This window comes from Vanacampus margaritifer, chromosome 16, assembly GCF_051991255.1.
Source record: "Vanacampus margaritifer isolate UIUO_Vmar chromosome 16, RoL_Vmar_1.0, whole genome shotgun sequence".
Taxonomy (NCBI): domain Eukaryota; kingdom Metazoa; phylum Chordata; class Actinopteri; order Syngnathiformes; family Syngnathidae; genus Vanacampus; species Vanacampus margaritifer.
Window position 1 is genome coordinate 10,683,264 of NC_135447.1, and position 20,005 is coordinate 10,703,268.

At 43.0% G+C, this 20,005-nt stretch overlaps 2 protein-coding genes across 3 annotated transcripts in view; both read right to left on the minus strand.

Annotated features, from left to right (window-relative positions):
- The window catches only part of sh3pxd2b (SH3 and PX domains 2B), a 29,805-nt gene extending 20,184 nt beyond the window's left edge, over positions 1-9,621 (minus strand). For both annotated transcript variants that reach the window (XM_077545976.1, XM_077545975.1), the window contains exons 1-3: positions 9,152-9,621; positions 6,940-7,020; positions 625-700 (exon numbers count right to left, since the gene is read on the minus strand). In XM_077545976.1, the coding sequence (XP_077402102.1) occupies positions 625-700; positions 6,940-7,020; positions 9,152-9,223 (229 nt within the window). In that variant the 5' untranslated portion in view covers positions 9,224-9,621. The remainder of the gene's footprint in view (positions 1-624; positions 701-6,939; positions 7,021-9,151) is intronic.
- Positions 9,622-10,308: 687 nt separating this feature from the next.
- On the minus strand, positions 10,309-16,220 carry LOC144036340 (leukocyte cell-derived chemotaxin-2). Its single transcript, XM_077546891.1, has 6 exons — positions 16,193-16,220; positions 15,987-16,056; positions 13,272-13,568; positions 12,445-12,535; positions 11,962-12,101; positions 10,309-11,138 (listed from the first exon to the last, which is right to left on the minus strand). The coding sequence occupies exons 2-6, from the start codon at positions 16,030-16,032 to the stop codon at positions 10,972-10,974; spliced, it is 741 nt and encodes a 246-aa protein (XP_077403017.1). The 5' UTR covers positions 16,033-16,056; positions 16,193-16,220; the 3' UTR covers positions 10,309-10,971.
- Positions 16,221-20,005: the final 3,785 nt, after the last annotated feature.

Here is a 20,005-nt window from a genome sequence, read left to right on the forward strand (position 1 = left end):
ATGAAATGAATCATTTTGAAATTTGCGTCAGAGGTGGAATGTTGCCAGTTTTCAAGCATGGCTTAAGACCTGAGACTCCGTCCGTGCCCCTTTGGGTTGACAGTGGTTGTCGAAAAACATCTGAAAAGGCAAAGCCACGACCACTGGCGGACATGGACATGCCCCGTTTTGAGGAAATGCAGTGCCAAAGTGCCTTTTAACTTGATCGTTCTCTTTGACTTCAATGCAGCTGTTTGACTCAAACGGTTAGAAATGAAAATGTGGAACAATAAGCCTGGCCTGTTTTTTTCTTCTTCCAACTGGATAATTAGGGATGGTTTGAAAACAACTGTTTTCTGTCTCCACTGACTCAGAGTTAATCAGTCTTGTTTATCTCCTCAATGAGTTCCTGACCTGCATGGCCTCAAAGAATTCCTACTCCTCAGTCCTGCCCCAAGCCTGGTAGGGGAGGTTTGGGCGTGGTGAGGCTTTCTTTCCAAACTCTTCGCTTGAGCACGCTGGAGCTCTTCTGCTAATTAAAGAGTTACGATCTGCGTACTTGAATAATCACTTAGACATTTGTGAAGGCATTATTTTAGTGTTTTAGAGTCACAAAGTAGCAAACCTTAGAGGTTGCACCCTTACCCGGTAAAAAGGGGATGATCCTTCGCTTGGGGTCTTTCTGACCTCCTTCAACGGGGAATTTATCCAGCAACTCCATCTGAAACATAGCAATGAATAATTCAAATCTTATCCAAGTCATGTCAACTTCACATTGAGGAAGGAAAGTCGACATATTTCAAATCAGCAGTTCCTGCAAGGTATTCGGCCAGAAAAAAAAAGGTTGCCAATGTTTAGGAATGAACCGAGCAGATGGTTCAACCCCCCCCCCCCGCGCACCCCCTCCCCCCAACACCCCACCCCCACCCGGCCAGTCATATGCTCCTGCAAGTTAGGACGCATGACAGGCTGCTTTGGTCATCATACCACTCAACCATGCCAAAGTTTGAATCGTATTTCATCCTGAAAGTGCAAGAATGCAAATTTGGGAGAAAACAGCTGAGTAGAGCCTGACACAGCTAATACACGAATAACAACATTGGTCATCTATAATTTACAGGTGTTAGCCCTCACTGTGCGAGTAGAGAAGATGCTGAATCATCGTTACATACTGCCGATAGCATGTGTTGGCAAGCAGGGATTACCGCCGGCAACCTGATAAAAGTGAAACGTGCGACGAGCGAATGACACCTGGCCAGAGTGAATGATGAATGATGTCTTCATCCTGTAGCCGTTGAAAGGAACCAGATTCACTTTCCTTTCTTTGGTCCTTCCTCGGGTCTCCTGACGGCCTCACGACTCTGGCTGGAAGTGTTCGGTTTAGGTGAACGGTATGGGATTTTTTAATAGGTTTTAGGTGAAGTAATGAATACACACACACACTCGCACGCACGCACATACACGTTCAAAAAAAAAGAAAAAAGAAAAGAGAGAGAGCAATGAAGATGACATGTCAAATCGGTAAAATTACCGAATGAATGAATACTGAGCTCTCCAGGAAAAAAAAGAAGAAGAAAGGAACCAGATTGAGAAACTATGCTAATCTTCACAAATTGACTCATTGCAAAATCAGAAAGGACTTCATTTCTAGAGCTAGAGCAAAAAAAAAAATGAGCAAGAAAAAAAATCATAAACCTCACAACGATCCATCATCCTGATTCATCCGACTGACATGCTTCATCAGCAACACCCTAACCAAAAAGGCAGACCTAATCACGCCCACCCACGCTTTCACACTAAATATCCGAGCGTGTGTTTTCCGTCATTACTGCCTGTATTTAAGGTCGGGGGGAGTTCACGTTGACCAGCAAATCTCCAAAATAGCATCAGAGGTGGAACACAGCCAGCTTGGAAGAAGACAGCACGCAAAGTGTCAATGGCTGTCAAGGCGCACTCGAGAAACCTTTGGCGAGTTCTGTCAGAAAGTAAAAAAATGTCCGCTCAACTGCTTGCTAGGCTGCGGTGCCAATTTTCCTGAAAGGCAATGTGAAACACGGGGGAGCCGACATGTAACCACACCCATGAGTGAATGCAGACACACCCAGCCACCGTCGACTCTGTAATCAGAGCCACTCAGACAAGAAAGGGCATCCGCTAGGGTCTCAAATGCCAGTTTCATTCATGTTGTACAAGCGGGATGATGACGGCAAATGCAGGGTGGGCTGGCTGCGCTTGGTGACTCTAAAATATGTAAGACCAGCTGCGTCATATTGCTCAAATGGATGCACCAAAATGCACACAAACACAATTGTAACCTAAACGACACAATAATGATGACAAAGTGACTATCCAGGGTGGATCCGGCCCATGAGATGATCTTGTAAAGTAAAAAAAAAAAAGGGGGTAATGTCAAACCAGTTAATCAGACAGCCAAAATCAATACATATAAATTTGTAATTTCACAAGCAATCCTCAGATGAGCAATGCAATTTGTACTCGGAATTGACATTATTTTACACACAACCTGAAGTTAAGGTTTGTTGAAAAAATAAAAACATAGTAGGGGGTGTTAGAAAAAAATCGATTCGGCAATATATCGCGATATTACAGCGCGCAATTCTCGAATCGATTCGATATGCGGCTGAGTCGATTTTTAAACATCAATTTTTTATGGGAGTATTCAACAAAACGTCTTACCTAATGTTAGGATTTACACATTAAGCATGGAAGAATGTTATATTAATAGAATATTAAGCCTCAATATCTTATTTCAGTGCTGTTCAAACATGAAACAGACTGCAACCTGAATTTTCAGATAAATAAATACATTTTCATACAAATCTTAAAGTGGACATGTACAAGTTTACAGATTAGTATTTTCTAAGTTTGACTTTAAAAAATCGCAATAATCAATGTATAGATTCGTATCGGGATTAATCGGCTATTAATACCCCTGACTAGTATTAATATGTATACACTTTTGACATATAATTATTGCTGATTCAGAGACATGATCCTCCACCAGGCTATGATTTGTCTGCTTCATATCCGGTTTACTCACATCAGACACAAATTTAAAAAAAAAAAACGGTTCAGTGGCCTCCCGTTATTCAAGCGCGAGAACAATGGCAGCTCTCTTTGCAGCTTGCGAGTCTGAGAATGCTTGCACTCACTCGCTCAACTATCTGGCATTTTTCTGAGGTCATTTGCATGGGTACTAAACCGACAGAATCATTTTAGAGCATTGACATCTTTGGAAAAGTATAATGCACAATGTAGTCAGAGCTGCACATAAAGTCATCTTCAAGAATTACCCAACTGCCACACAACTGGGGGGGGGGGGGGGGTCAGGTGTGTCGGGGTGGGGTGCCATCGGTTGGGGCAGACCGCAGTATGGAGCAGTGCTGCGGTCCCTCATCCGTGTTCCCGCCGCGCCACCGTAACCCCCCCCCCCCCCCCATTTTTTTTTATGCACCACACACACACACTTGTCTATACACTGGGTGGGGTCACATTCACGGTGTACGGTTAGAGTTCGCTAGTCGGCGAGCTGGCGAACTCAGTAACAGGGTTAGCTTTCACTAAGAACGCTGGGGTGACAACCCGCTGGGCCTGGGGTTCGGGGGTGCCGCCCGTCCCCCGGTTCCCCCATCTCCCCTTCTGCCCCCGGTGTTCCGTCCCTCCACGCGGCGGGAGGTGGGGTGGGCGCGGGTGCCCTCTCCGCTCCGCTGTCCGGCCCCTCTCCGGTACCGATGCCTCGGTACGGGGGGTCCCAGGGTTTGGGAGTCGGGGTCTGACGGTTGGTGGGGGTGGGGTCGGGGGGCGGCGGCTTGGTTGGGGTGGGGGTGGGTGGTGCGTGTGTGGAGGGGGGGGGGGTGTCTGGCGGTTTGGGGGCGGCTGGGGCTGGGTTGTGGTGGATGGCGGGGATGGATGGGGGTCAGGGGGGTCGTGGGGGGAGCGGGGGCTGTGGGCCGGTGGGGTGCCTGGCGGGCCTGCCGTGCCCCGTCCTGCTGCGTTGGGGTGGGGGGCGCAGGCCGTCTTGGGGTGGGGGGCCCTCCTGGCTCCTGGGTTTGCTCTCCGGCTGGTGACCCCTGTGGGGCCCGGGGGTTGTCCCCTGGCGCTGCCGTGGCCTGGGGGGCCCTGAGGTGTTGTGCTTGCTCTGTCCTGGCCGGGGTCGACGGCTCCCCTCTTTGGTGGAGGTTTTCATGCATGTCAGATCCACCACACCAGCATCTATTGAAATTTAAACACAATCTGCTTCTTCCTCTGGTCGTTGAATCTTTGGAGGCTGATGTCTGTGGATCTCACTCTGCTTCATCTCTCCTTCCTTCCTTTCCTCAGTCTCTCCTTTGGTCTCTTGAGGTTTCCCTAATTTGTTGGAATTTAGATGCTTCTGGGGTTGGTGAAAGACTCTGGTTGGTAGCCCGGTGGGTAGTGCCTGTTTGGTGCTGGATTTCACTTTCCTTTCTTTTCTTTGATCCTTTCTCGGGTCTCCTGACAACCTCACGACTCTAGCTGGATTCTAAAGTATTCGGTTTAGGTGAACGGTATGGGATTTTTAATAAGTTTTAGGTGAACTAATGAGTACACACTCACACACTCATGCACACACACATGCACACACACACCCACATAGAAAATAAAAATTAGAAAAAAAAAAAAAAAAAAAAGAATTACCCAACTGCAAACATGTGGCCAAAGTGTTAATGAAACACCGTGTAAGATCTTGCTTACGAGCAGACCCCCCCATCGCTCAAATAAAACATGCTCCCCAATGACGAGTTTTGATACTTGATTACTGCACATGGAAAATATGTGACAGCTGTGCAACACTTAAGAAGCAAGAGGCGATGCATTGGGTTTTTTCCAATAGCTTTTAAGTGTCTCTAAAAAGGGACCGTTGGAGTTTTAGCAGCTGAGTGGACACGTGTCGTGTGAAGCATGGAAAACTGCTCTTTGTGACATGAAGAGAAAAATATTTTATTTTTTAAACTGAAAAACCGCAAGGATGACCCCGCTGCAGAAACATTTCCATCCTTTGGTAAGAAACCAGTCTATTTCTGTTCAAAGCTTTAGATCTTCACAACTACCAAGTGGAAAAAAATGGTTTTATGTTGAAACACTCATTTTCTCACCATGGAGACCATTGTTTAAGGTCATTCCATTCAGGTAAACAATCAGTAACAGTTAGCAATCAAGGTGAATAAAAGTGGCTAATTAATTGTTGGCCTAAACAGTACCACTGATGGCACAGAGGAAAAATGTACGGTATTTGATACAAAGCTTTCACGCTAGTTCATTTTAACTTCATTTCATTCCTTGGACAAGGCGGGAAAGTCTGGTGCAGACCAAATCAGCTGTCTTGAGACCACTCCGCAAGTGTTGGCCTTGGCATGGCCCCACATGCAAACTTTTGAGCAGTTTGTACGTAGAGTGAAACCCATCCAACCTAGAAATGACTATGAAAGCCTACACTTTGTATTCTGTAATCTACATTAGCAATAGCAACAGGGGCTAACAGGATAAACTGATGTGTATGTTGCCAGGATGAGTAAAAATGAACAAGGGTCGAAATCAGTGGTTTTGCATTGCAGTTTAAGAGTAAAAAATTAGCATTTTGTACCTCATCAAAACATACTGAATAGCAAAAGTGAGAATCGCAGAGACCCCCCCCCAGAGACCACCCCCCCCCCGATAATTTAACCGGTCCCAAAAAGCTTCACTGTGCTGGATGCACTCACATCAGCTACGAGCTGTCAGAGGTTGAGGTGAGCTCGGTGCTACTTATGCTACGCCACACCGGTTAGCTAGCACCAGATTTGGCCAGCTAGCTAGTGCGGCTAAGCAACATGGTCTCCATGACCTCCGGTGAATACGTTACACTTCTGACAAGTATCATTCTCACAAAGGGATTATGAGGAGAGGTGGAAAAGTAATGTGAAGCCACCAAACCAAATATTGAGATGTTGAATTACTATTATAACCTATTTTTGTCAGTAACTTTTATGCATGAAGTGTACTGTATGGCAAAACACATCCCATTGTTAAAAGTCACATTGACTTCTCATGCTACTCATTCAGATGTGTTGACGCCAACTTCCTGTTTGGCCTTAAGCTACTGGCATGTGTTTCTTTAAAACGTCATCTTTTCTGTGTTCCCTTCATTTGCATCAAAGTGATGACCACACTGCCTGTAAGTGTCAGGATATGATCGCAAGGAGCCTGACGGGAAATTAAAAGCGAGCAATAAGAGGAGACGGATGATTGCGTTGCGTGTCATGAGGCGGCATGAGAGGACGCCTGATGATGTCATGACTACTCCCTTGACTCTCATCCAGTGGAGGACAAAACAACCATGCGCGCAATCTAATACGATGACTAATACGCTCCCTTTTGAATAGCACAAATCCCCCTGATGATAATTGTAAATAATACAACACTAGCATCAGAGTTTGGAATGGTGAGATTATCCCATCCCCTTAAAAGACATTTCATACAATGACAAGATTGCTAATGTTCCCCATCATCAGTCAAGACAATTGAGCCAATGTGCAGTATAATACGACGTCATATTTCATATGAAGCTAGCTGTCATTTTAGTAGCAGCTCATGTTTCTGATGGATCTTAATCAAGTGAAAAGCCATATCATCCAATTAGGGTTAGCCATGTATTGTATTTTGTGTGTGTGTGTGTATGTCAGTGAGAGATCTACGACCTCAGAAAAAGGGAAGGGAAACTAGATGCACAAAACACACACACACACACTGCTAGCATGACGTTTGACAATGATTCAGACGTTTGGTTGGTGGTCACACATGCATCCCTGCATTCACTTAACTTGAGCGGGCCCTTTTCCGTCCCCTCTGAGGCCGTATAATAACACATGACTTTCACATGAAACATAATTAGAATGCTTAGTAAATGCAAAACCTAGAACCAAAAATGACGTAGTCACTCACCTGCAGGTCGAAAAACTTGCTGTAACGTCTGTAAATGAGTTCCGTGCTGCCATCGGTCCAGGACACCTTGATGATGTAAACCTAGGAGAAAAAATTTGAAATTATATGCAAATTCTTATGTTCTCTACACAAATCTTTCCATTCCCGTCATTGTCCTCTTATGTTATAAAATGGAGGAATTACACGTTGTCGTCTCCGCTCCATGTACGGTACACCACTTCCTGTTAAAGAGGTAGTCATTATCCGACCAGGACTGTGCCAACATTTTCTGAAATTGGAGCTTTTATCTATAATCGTGCAGACTTTTTTTTTTCTCCAGAAAAAAAAAATATATATATATAATCGCGCAGACTGCCAGCAAGGTTGAACAAAAGCCATTTTGGTTTGTTGCACTGTAGGCTACTACACTTTTTTAGGATGGCGTGGTGGGTCTGTGGTCTACGTAGAGATGAACAAAAAAAAGTCAAACAGCAAAAATGTGCCTACTGCCACAATTTTTCATGGGGATTCCTTGTGTTGTTTTTGCGTGATCCTCCTAACTAACAAAAGAGACCAGAAACTAAGTGACAAACAAAGGATGATCAAAACAATCCCTCTTGACATGTGGCTTGGCCCAAGAAGTCAAACAATCCACCAAAGCTAAACAAAACAAATCATATGTGAAAGACTGCGGGAGGCCTGACCAAGTCGTCACATGACATCCTGAAAACATAACGCTGCCTTTAAGTGTGATTGTGGTCATCATCAGACATACAGTTAGCAACTTTCCTAATGAGCAAAGTCTGAATCTTTATTATCTTCCCTAAAGAACAAGAGTGGCTGGAAACTCCCTGGTGGCGACTTTATCCCAGATGTTCTCTGCCCTTCCCTTGCTAACTGGAGTCAAAGATGGAAAGCTTAAAAAGACAAGCTGATATTTGAGATGTATAAAGGTCAGCAGGTTTGCAGAGGAAATATGCCAAAAATGCTCTCCAAAAACTTCTCCTTGGATGCCAACAAACATCAGATGAAGCACCAGGGTCTCGGAACAAACGCCTGCTGCATCTTTTGGCAGTCTGGCGCTGGCCCTGCTGCTCACATGATGATGTCATGCATCATCGGCCTCTCGGACCTCCTCACTCACTTAACACAGGCACAATGGCCCAGGCTCCGTTGTGCCGTGCTAAGAAATGAGGCTTTGTCCTGTTCACATTCTTTTGTCCCACACAAACATTGCAGTGGGCTGGGGGAAGAAAAAAAAACATGTTTCCAACTTTTTAAAAATCCAAATACTAAAAGAGAAAAGCATCAACATTGCAATAAGACTTGCCATCCGTCATTGGCACGAGATGCATTCAAGTCACTAACTTACAATACCGGAAAATTGTAAAGTCAAAATTCAGACCACCAGCATGCCAGGCTTGAAGTTGGTCAGCATCTGAACCAGGATGATGCCAACTTTGTGTGTTTTTGTTTGTTTCTTTGTGATGCCCCCACATAAGGATACGAGTAATGTTAGAGCATTAGTACCCAACCGCCCATCTGCGGCCGGGCACCAATTGATTGGCGACCACTTTACGGTGTATCCTGCATCTCACCCAAAGCCAGATGGGACCTGATTTAATACTACATGGACGTTTTGGAATTTGCAACTTGGACATCAACCAGCATCACACAAAAAACTGTGATCATATTTAAAGGTCACTACAGTGCTATATTTTGAAATTACAGGTAATTAAAACCACCTATATGGTCACTTATCATTCCAAGAGCAGTTTCTAATATTCCGGTGACCTTGTTTGAGGCAGTTGAGTGTAGTTTTTCCTGCAAGCTCTTTTCTTTTCCATTCTGGAGTGCTTGCCTGGAAATTTAAGCAAATGTGGAATGTAGTAATGTACACTGCTTCCATTGCCCATGTGATTCCCAGATGCAGTGAAATCACTCAGGCAAAATGCAATTCCTCAATTTAAAGCCCAAGTATGAACTTAGAAACGTAACGTATATGTTATAACGTAACGAACGTACTAACAAAAAACTGTGTGTGGAATATACTAAACTGCCCCTTTAAAAAACAATCCGGTAAGAAATCTGGCATCTGGCAGATAGCGGTAATTTGATCCTCTCTTTGTTTTGACTTTAGTCAACAGAAGTGGGGAAGAAGCTGCAAAATAACTTTCACGTGTTTCGCAATTGAACCAACAACGTATCGCTTTCGAACTAATTGCAGTCTTACATAATGTTTGCTGGGGTTTCTCCGTTTTTGGACGTCTTGGACGGTGACTTCTTGCACGGTCCTCCTCGGCATGATGTCCTCCTCGGTGTTCCGCCTCCAACAAGATCAAACTGACGGGTTGTTGGGGTGTTTTTCCTTTTAATTGAACGATAAGTAAAGTTTTCAGTCATCCGCGTCTTCCAGATGTGCGCTTCTAAATTGTCTTTTTTTCCCCTCCGGTAAGTCGTCCTTCCTGTCCCACGTCACGTATCCAGGTCGCTCCGGAGAACTTCCGAGTTAGCTCCTCTCCCTTTCTGTCTTTCTTTCTCGGCCCCCAAGCACACTCCCAGCGTATCCTAACTCGCCCACTTCGGCTCAAAGTGGGACAGTCCACTTAAAACAAAAAAAACGTCTGAACCTCCCCCACGGCCACGGCCACGGCTGACGGGGCAGTACCACGATGACTGAATTCTGTGCGGAGATCTTTGGAATGAAACTTTGAAAAGAGAAGTAGAGCCCACCAATGACGTCACTCGATACGGTTCAAAATATCTATGTTCACGTGACGTTTCATTTATTGACTCACCACTAGATTGACGAACCGGCATGCCTTTTGAGTTGCTGACTTGTTGTACAACAGCGTCATCTGTCGGCAGTTTTTGTTCATTACATGATGGCTGACCATGTGGCGCTTCACCTAATTGAGCTGATGAGGCGTTCAAGGCTGCGAAGGAACAATTAGAATGAATTAAAGATTTGGATTCGTTTTTAATTTTTATATTACAATTCGGGTTTTTTTATGTGCAGAATGTAAAACACTGCAGTGCATAATATGGGGCATTGAGAAAATGTTAGTTAATGTTTATATAAAAGAGAGATATAAAAGCCAGACGTCTTTTTTTTTTATTCTAATGTATCACAACGGACTGGTGGTTAAGACGTCTGCAGTCAACCAGTCCAGGGTGTACCAGACCTTTTGCACAAGGTTGGCTGCAATTGGCTCCATTGCACTCCAGAAATTGAATAAAAGCAGCACAGCACATTCATGGAAGTGCACAGGCTAAAATAGAAACAGTGCATAAGTGTGCGAGCAAGCTGATAATTTCTTATCTCACAGCTGGAAATATAGGTTTTACTCTTAGATATGATATTTCGTACAAGTAATAAAATGACACAAATAATCAAATACAAAGTTTATTTCAGTTTGAATGAAAAAAATCACACTAAATATTGTCATACTAACACAAATGGTCTTTTTGGAGTAGAAGTACATAGACAGGAGTAGTACAAAGTAAGTTTTTTAAAAGAATAAAAAAATAAAATACATAAAATTGGGAGATTTAATGCATTTTAATGTATGGGTAAATAATGTACATGCACTGACCGGCCACAACATTTTGACAACTAGCATAGTTAGAAGAACTGTATCCACTATTCTGCCTTTTCAAACATTTGCTTTGACATGTGATACTGTCAGGAAAGTATTTTTTTTGTGAATTAGTCTTTGTTATTGATTGATGTAGGACACTGCTGCAAAGTAAACTTTTGTTTTTTAATCATGTCATTATTTCTTATATTGTATTTGAATTATTTAGTCTAAAGCATCAAGCACAACAATAAATAATTCTCTACCCCACTGACAGTGCCAATTGATATTAAAATTCTGTACAGATGGACTTTTCCAGAGATATATAGATATAGTGTATACACACGCACGCACGCACGCACACACACACACACACACACACACACACACACACACACACACACACACACACACACACACACACACACATCGTATATATTAGGGAAAGTCATGAGGAAAAGGTGAGGGCGAACATTCAGACGAAGGGCGAAGGGTCAGCGCCGTCACACATCTGTAGCTTGAGGTGCGAGGTGATGCCGGCAAAGCGCTCCTGCAAGGGCAGCACGTAACCCAGCGGGTCCCCTGGACCCACCGTGCCAGCGTAACGGAAAGGTCGAATGTTCAAGATCTTTACACAGTGCTCTGGGTGCCAGAGAGAGACAAATAAAGATTCACTTGAATTGATTGGAATAAACCTAGGAAGCCATAAGGATTTATTTTGCACTTATAGCAGAGTGCCACGTCAAATATTAACCTGCTGTTTTTTAATCCCAAATTGAACCTCAGGATCTTGCAAAAGGTCACCGGAGAAGCAAAACAGCTGAGGAGTGAATTAAGGCACATCACCCTGCGCCTGCTAATGATGCTTTTCAGCGTTCATGCGAGTGTCAGGGCGAGCTAATGCGTCTGTGTGATGTTTAATCATGTCTTCACTTTAGCCATAGATGAAAGGCGCTGACTGCAAAAATAGGCTTTTGCCAGAATGCCGCTCAATTAGGGGCCAAGGCACTAATGATGTTCTCTCAGGATGCTCTCAAGTTACACTCACGCACATATGTGTGTGCTTGGTTGTATAACGGCGGCCATCGCTGAGGTCGTCGTTTGGCCTTTGATGGAGATTCATTTGCATGAAGAGGGGTCGGCGGCGGTAAAAGCAACCAGGAGTTCAGCGGAATCCTTATCTAATCTATATTATCTGTAAAGCCCCTTACCAAGATTTCGCCCGAATAGCGCAGCAGCACCTTTGTCCTAAAAATAGTTTACTGGGACCTAAAGAGGTCAGTTCAAGGATGATCTTTTAAAAAATTTTTTTTTACTTGAGTCATTTCATTGAGTAGACTAGCGCAAAGTAAGCCACTCCGATATCTGCTCACCCACAACCCTGATGAGGACAAAATGTCCACTTTAGATGCCAAATGTAATTCTTTCCCACTGTTCTCACTTTGAAGGATTTTGTCAGTCTTACCATCATTGACCAGTTTGACACCATCGTACTGGAAACCAGCCGCATCTTTCTGACTCACTGGTCCAGCCAGAGAGCCTGAGAATGGAGCGCTGACTGTACCGTAGTCAGCACACACCAAGTCCAGCGTCCTTTTCAGGCCTCTGTGAGACGAGGGACAAAGCACTGACATGAATTGATGTTGAAGGGACAATAGAGATCCTCTTGAGTTTATTTTTAATAGAAGGCCGAATTTGCAATGGCGGAACACAACCTCAGTACTTAGTGTTGTTCAGCGGTCCTTAATTAAGTGGCTTCTCAGGTTCAAAGTTTTGATTCAGTTTGATACATTTTTAGTTTTATTTGTCACATTCTCCAAGCCCACTGACTGAGACGGTGGCGACGTGCCAGTTATCCATTGTTGTCCTGTCTTGACAATTATTGTTCACACTAGAAATTGAGCATGAAGAATCTTTTGAGTTTCCAAATGAGATGTGAGCAAATCACCCCTTGGAGTTGAAAGCTCCGCAGCCATGCATGTCGCAGCTCCTCACTCTGTTGTTGTAGTGACCGCTGCACAGGACGCTCCAAGCTCCCACTATGGAGAAGGCAGGTGAGTTGTATCATCTTATTTGCAATGATGTCGTCTCTTAGCCCACTTGCTGCACAGTTCAGAGTCAAGGGAGATACCATACAGTAAACTCAGCCCGGTAGCACCAACCCTGACTTTACAGTTAATTCTGACTCTCACTTTACAGTTAACTTTAGTGGTGGGCGGATCGACCCAAATATCGATATTATCGATACCAAGTCAGTATTGATATCGGATCGATACTGGCACTATAATATCGATCTAGTAGTTTAGTTTCAGTTTGGGCCTTATATGCACTGCTGCGCTTTTGTACTTGAAAAAGATGGCGGGGGGGGGTTGTTGTTTCTTTTGGACATGTCCGTCATCAATTTAAGATAAAGGGGCACCCCGGCTGGGATTGAGGTGCATAGACTTTGCCCCCACCCCCCATTTTTTGTGTGCAAAATAGATTTGCTGAACCATAACCCCAAACTATAATTGCATCGTAATCATCCATGACAAATAAAACTTGGATTAAACTTATCTTGTAAGGAAGTTTCACCGAGGTTGGCTGGAAATTGCAATCAAAACAATGACTGAAAACGTTATGTAATACAATTTAGATTGAGCTATAATTTGGAGGATGACATCCATTTATTTAAATTCGTTTGAAAAGATGTCAGCTTTACATTCACAATACCCGTGATCTAGTGGGCAAAGACAAGCGAAAGGGCTAAGATGAACACCGTAGAGTGGGGTGTACCTGGCATACAACACAGGCGCGTTTGGGGCCCCGAACATTCGTCTGTCAGGTATCGACCTTGGCAGACGAATCGGTTCAGCTGGCAGATGCCTCCCAGTCTGGTGCAGCCGCTGTCATTTGTTCTTCCCCTCCTTCTCTTTTTGACCTTCCTCCTTCGGGTGACAGCTTCGGGTCTCCTGTCGTCCGCTCTCGTGCCATTTCTCATCAATTTAATGGCGTTGTCAGCGTTTTTGGGAGGGCTGTGAATGATTTCACCTTTCCTCTTGTCATGTTCGGAAGCACAACATAAAAGGACATCTGGAGATATGAAAGGCGAAGTTTCGGATTAAAAGGGAGGTCGCCGTTCACAATACCAATTTGGCTGTGAATTTCATTGCTTTCAACTTGTGGGAAATGAACACCGGCTCCCTGATAAGAAAAGAATCGGACCTAAATGACTATTCTTTAAAGCTGGCTGATGCCAATGATCCATTTCTGTCGCGTTATCAAAGTCAATTTAATAGAACAAATGGCTTGAAATGAAACAAGTTCAAGGAAAACACAAGTTGAGATGAAGTATTCTTCTCTTGATGGAATATCACATTTTCCTTCCACTTGAAGTCTCTCCTCCCCTCGCACTTGTTGAAGAAGCGAGTCCACGCGGACACAGCGAGTGCTAATTCAGTTATTCATAGACTGTCTTCAGTCTGACATATACTAATTAGCCGGCTCAGACACACGCCTTTGCTCTTCATTAACTCCATTAACCCCAACGCCACACAGAATATTTCAATGGCGCTGGCCTGTTAAAAACACACACGCACGCACGGGGCTCTGTGACTGAACCGAGCTGCTTATCTCCACAAGACTTTTTAATGGCTGCCGGCCAGTCGGAAGATGGCTGTCTGCGGCGTGGCCAAGCAATTTTCAACCTGTGCCTGGACTGAAATGAGAAAGTGCAGCATTTTGTAGACAAAGCATTGGACTTGTAGAGATTCTGGTACTAAATCGTGACTTCGGAGGTGGATGCTGCATGTGATGGTTTCCATTAGGACATTTCGCAGACTTCTTAATCAATTTAATAATCAATACACTAATTGTTATTACAATTATTACAAGACATGGCGAAGAAATCAATACTTTTACTTTGGGGGAATAGTTTGTGGCTGGTCTAACAGATGGCGTTCTTTTTTTGTCTTTCTGAAGTGAGAAATAACAGTGAGAAAAAAACTACAGTGAGAAATAATGTTTGAAGATGCTCTTGTGCTTTTTTTTTTTTTAGTTAGTCCTGCATACAAGGCAGCAATGTTATTTTAGTGGATAAAAACTAACTAAGAAAGCTAAAACTAAAATTTAAAAAACAATTTTGTTAACGAAATAAAATAAAAAGAACATGCTAACTGAAACTTTTACAAAACTGATTAAAACTAACTATAATTATAACGAAAATCTCCTTTGTTTTAGTCTTTGGAAATTCATTTAATGCATGAGTTTTTGGGGACGATTTTATATGTGATTTTAAGTAGACTTATTTGGATATTAACCGGAATAAGGACGTTTGAAAGTGTGTCACGCAAAAGTGACGTCATCTAGCAGCAGCCAATAGAAAAGCACCTTCAGATGACGTCGCAACAATTGGCAACAATTTTTCATGCTTGACTCGGCTCGCCTGCTTTTTTATTCAACTCAGCTGAAATGCAACTTTAGGTAAGAAATGTGTTACTTTACTAATTTCATCATGGTGTTTTTAAAATATTGCGCACAAGTAATACACTTAATTTTTAATTTTTTTATTTTTTTTAACTACTACTGAAATTAACTCAAACTTTTTAAATAACTAAAACAGAAAAGTAACACCCTGAAAACTAATTAAAACTAACTAAATTTAAAAAACAAAACTCGAAATGAAATAAAAACTAACTGAAATGAAAATTCCAAAAACTATAATAACCCTGCACGGCAGTTGGAATCTAACCGGCGATGCAGGACAACGTCAATTCTCAAAGGAACTTTAATGAAGCTAATTATTTGAACCTAATTGTTTTGTGACACAACTGAGCTCATTCCAACACAATCGGTAATATGTTTGTTGGATTTCCTATTTGGTCAACCTGTAGTTTGTTGGGTGTGACTGTTGTGATTGTATCCAAGCAACAAGTGACCGGCTTGAATCATTTACACTGATGCGATGATATAAAACAGTTAACCTCTTGACCTTTATACCTTAAGTTGAAAATGCGCCGTTCCGATCGACTGGCCCTTCGACTCCATCCGACAATTTCTGCGATGCCGCTGCGAGGCAAACTTGCGTCCACAGTGCGGCGTGACTCATTTCATCAAGTCTCATTTTCATGTTACTCTGCAGACCTTCGGAGTCAGCGTGTGCCTTAAGCGTTGCAGTTAGATGCAATGATGTAATGATGCATTAAGCATTCAATCATGCTTTAAATGTTTCCTCTGCTGCCACTGGCACACACTCATTCTAGCAAAAGAGCCAAATTCCCCCAAGCTTTGTGTTTACACGGCTCTTAATAGAGCTTAAGTTCATGGTGACCTCTGCGGGGAAACAGTTATTTATTATTCCACAGATAGAGATTATTCGTGTTAAATGTGTAGCACGCGGACTGTACACGTGCGTTTGCTCAACTTGATACAGTTGTAAACAAACTATGGCCATTTCAGCAATGCATGATGCGTATGATAAACTGCCTCACACATTATAAACTTACTACTTACAACATATCAGTAGAGTTGTCCCAGTGAGATATAGTCTAAGCAGCATTGCCAGATGTAGACAAAAAAAAATCTGTAGCACAAAGAGAGAGAAAAGACGAAAAGATGGGTGTTAGACATGCAGTATACAGAAACGACATGCATGAGAATTTGCAGTCTTGACAAATCTGCTTTCAATTGCAAGTGAAATCAAATGCTGCTGTACGTACCCGTCCTATTGGGAGGTTTGCAGTCGGAGTGGATCAAAATACAAAGCAGGAACTGTTGAGAGAGAGAGGGGAAAAAAACGGGCTACTGTGTAGGCAGTCCTGGACCACAAGACATTCCCCCTCTGTCAATATTGATATTGGCCCTTGCTAAAGGCACTTATTTAGTTGCTCGAAAAAGGCCCGTTTATTGACTTCTTGCTGCTGTACTGAAAACTACTCCCAGCTTGCAGGCAAAGCGTAAAAATTCGAATGTGCTCTCATGAGTTACGGCCTTCTGAGCCCATCTTTCTTTGCTGTGTAGCTAAGAAAAAAAATGCTACGTTGCGTTAGCGTTATGAGATATATTTGCTGTAAAAGCTTGTATTTCAAGGCAGAAAATTACAATGCAGAAACTCCATGTGGCTCTTTTCATTTTCATTGCGCTGTAAAATATAACAATAACTTTGATGTGAATATGTTTTATTGTTCCATCCATCGCTTGGCTTTGTCCATGCAGACTTTGTTCTTTACATCCGTATTATCATTTCTGAACTTTTTTTGTGTGACGGACAATTTTTAGCCAATCCAATCTTGATGAATAACAGTTTTGCCGAGAACTGTCATGAGCCTGAGCTAAGATAGCTTATAAGTGATTAAGAAAATACAATAAAAAATGGTGGTGGTGGTGGTGGGGGGGGGGGGGGTGGGGCGCACTGCCATTAAACTAAGCTGTCAAGTTGGGGGCCGCAAAATGTCATCCTACACGCCTCGAATGGTTCCCATGCCGCAAGTTTGAGACCAATGCTCTACATAGTCCATAGTGTGAATGGTTGTTTGTCAATATGTGATTAGATGGCGACCAGTCCAAGTTGTACAGTTAGGCTTCAGTGTTTCCTGCAGTGAAAATAGAAAATGGAGAGCGCATTTCACGACTTTTGATACAAATATGGACAGTGATTGTTTGTGACAGGATTGAATACATAATGAGTTGCTATTCTTAGCAGTTGTGGTTCAAATACACAACATGCTAATAACATGGCACTGGAGATGATTTTTTTGAATGACGATACATTTGGTCAACAAATATCGGGTGGACCAGATGGCTTTGGATTAGAAAACAAGAGAGGGAATTGCGGAGCGGACTAACAAGCGATGTTGAAAGAAAGGTTAGCGGCTCCGAAATGTGCCAGGACATCCCCAATGAAAGATGAAAAGTACAAGTGAAGCCAGATAGAGAGATGAGTGATGACGTTTGCACAAGAAAGATGCTTAAATAGAACGTGGGCCGCCATTCTTCAAGCTCCTGAGTGGATGGGACTGACATTTCACTTGCATGTGGCATTTCAAGGAAAAGAGGAGATGAGATGCTACAAGTGTTTCCTAGCAACAGTTCTCTGCAGAAGCCCTCCCACTAAAGGCACCCACCCACACGCCCTCCAAACTCCCTCCTTCCCCAAGATAGGACTTGCAGCAATGCACCACTTGCTCCAGATCTGGCTGGAACACATTTGAATCATCTGCTACACCATCAGGCCTCCGTGGAATTGACATTGACCTTCACCCCTCCTTTGCCAAAATAATTATAATAAAAAAACTTTCATCCGTTTGAAAGCTACGCGATTACAATGCACTTTTAGCGTCATTTCATTATTATTTGTGCGACTCAGGTGACGTTGCACAAACAACCGGCATGTGCTCTCGCAATGGACCACAAGTGCTCAAATCAGCTTTTGCCTCTCTCGCTTTGTAAACATCTTTAAGGGGAATTAGGGAGCAAGCTGCAGCAGACAGGCTGAGTGGGAGGGGGGATTACGCCCATGGTGAAATGGCGCTAGCAGCAGACAGGGGGCACCAAAGTCTAATGAATCAAAACAGAAAGTACATTGACTTGAATCATCCATTTCCGTGGCGCTTTTCCTCTGCCGCCAATATCCAAATACTAAGAGTCATTGAAGCCATAAAAAATGGTTTAGAATGATCTACTCATATTTTACACGTTAATGTTAATAGCAAAGACCAAAGTAGTAATTGTCATCAAGGAAGTATGTTCAAGTGCTACATTTTGACTGCATGTCGGAGAAGAACAGTTGTTAGCTGAAGGTAGGCTCCATGGGTACGTTTTTTGCTCTGGCAAGAAGTCAAGCATCTGAAACACATTCATTGTTTTAGGGTGTCGTAAGATGAGTTTGTTGACAGTCAGCCGAGTGAGTCTCTTGCGGCAGAGAGATGCGTACTCTCATATTGACGCCTTCTTAACTCTTTGAGTGCCAAAAACGTTTAATAATGTTTAGTAAAATCCTAAGGAGGGCTGCCAAAGACGTTAAAAGTCGTTAACTATGTTTTTTTTTTTTTTTTGGGGAAAAGGGTGGAGGAAAGCCTTGGTAGTATGTGTGTTTCATAGTCCAAACACAAAATTTTCTGTGGACCTTGAAAGATCAGTCAAAATGCTTAAATCAGCTGGCACCCACAGCATCCCTTTTCTGAAAACGCTTGGCAGTCAATAATCGCCTGTCATTTTTTCAGATTTTCCAGGAAACACAAAAAATTGACCATTTGCATTATGAGATGATTTAGGCAAAAAAAAAAAATGTTAGCAAAAAAACCCAAAAACGACTTAGGCAATTATTTTAAGGGGGTAACGTTATGATGCCATCTCATGGTGCAGTTTCTTCTCAATATTTGCAAAATAGCAACAAAGGTAAATGGACATAAAATTTCCAAACATTAGGATGGAAAGCCCATGATTATATGACTGAACGAGGTTCAAGTTGGATCAAAGTGGCCTCAAGACTTTTATTTTTTATTTTTTAAAGTCCATTGGTGGTGTTTAATCATGCAAATATTTTGATGCTAACAAAGTTTTGAAAGTCACAGCATGACTCGTTTGTTATTGAGGAGTTTGCAACCATCGCGGCAGAGTGCAGCGGACATACAGACGGCAGTAAACGTTGCGGGTCAAGCTGATGAATTCGGGGGCCGATGGATGGCGCGCGGATCAAAGCGTGATTGATGGCAGACAAGAGGGGGAATATCAAACGCAGTAGGAAGGGCGGCAAAATCACCGGCCGCCCCTTTGATGGGGACAAAGGGTCGAAAATGAGAAGACTCAGACAAATGAAGAAAGAAACATGGCGGGAAGATGCGTCGTGTTCATTTAGGTCCGAACTGGACCACCATCCATCTGTTGAGGAGTACCTGAACAGGATAAGCGTTGAAGAACATTCCAGGAAGGCGAGCGCCATCTCCCTCATGTGGCTTCATTTAATTTCATTTCCAATCACTTTCGCAAAGCAATTACATCCACATGATCAGTAATTAGAAAACGCTTTCAAGATTAAAGTCCTTCAATGTTGCTTCAGAGTGTAATTAGTCTTTATAAGCTACCTGCTACACACAAATAGAGCGATAGTAATAGTATTCATTCAAGTGGTGTCGGGATACAAGACGCTCCAGTGTATCAAGCTTGTATCCATCCATCCATTCTCACTAAGGTTGTGGGCGTGCTGGAGCCCATCTCAGTAAAGGAACCATATTTAGCCTCACACTCAGGAGAGAGTCGCTGAGGGTTTGCATGTTCATTAAACCTAACACTCAAAATTACACACTGTGAGTGTGAACGTTTATCTGCATGTGCCCTGTGAGTGACTGGCGACCAGTCTGGCTTTTATAGGCTGAAACTCAACAATGTGGTTAGGAAAAGCAATGCATGGGTTTTCTACACTACATGAAACAGTTGTTAACTCTTTGACTGCCAGACGTTTTCAGAAACGGGATGTCGCCAGTGCCAGCCGATTTAAGCATTTTGACTGATCTTTCAAGGTCCACAGAAAATGT

Excerpts from the sequence above, each read along its gene's own strand:
- LOC144036340 (XM_077546891.1), bottom strand. The coding sequence starts at position 16,032 with ATGCTGCTTAGACTATATCTCACTGGGACAACTCTACTGATATGTT. Across the intron at positions 13,569-15,986 it reads GACAACTCTACTGATATGTT|ATGTCCTTTTATGTTGTGCT; the intron begins GTAAGTAGTAAG and ends TCATATCTCCAG. Across the intron at positions 11,139-11,961 it reads TGTCAAACTGGTCAATGATG|AGCACTGTGTAAAGATCTTG; the intron begins GTAAGACTGACA and ends TCTGGCACCCAG.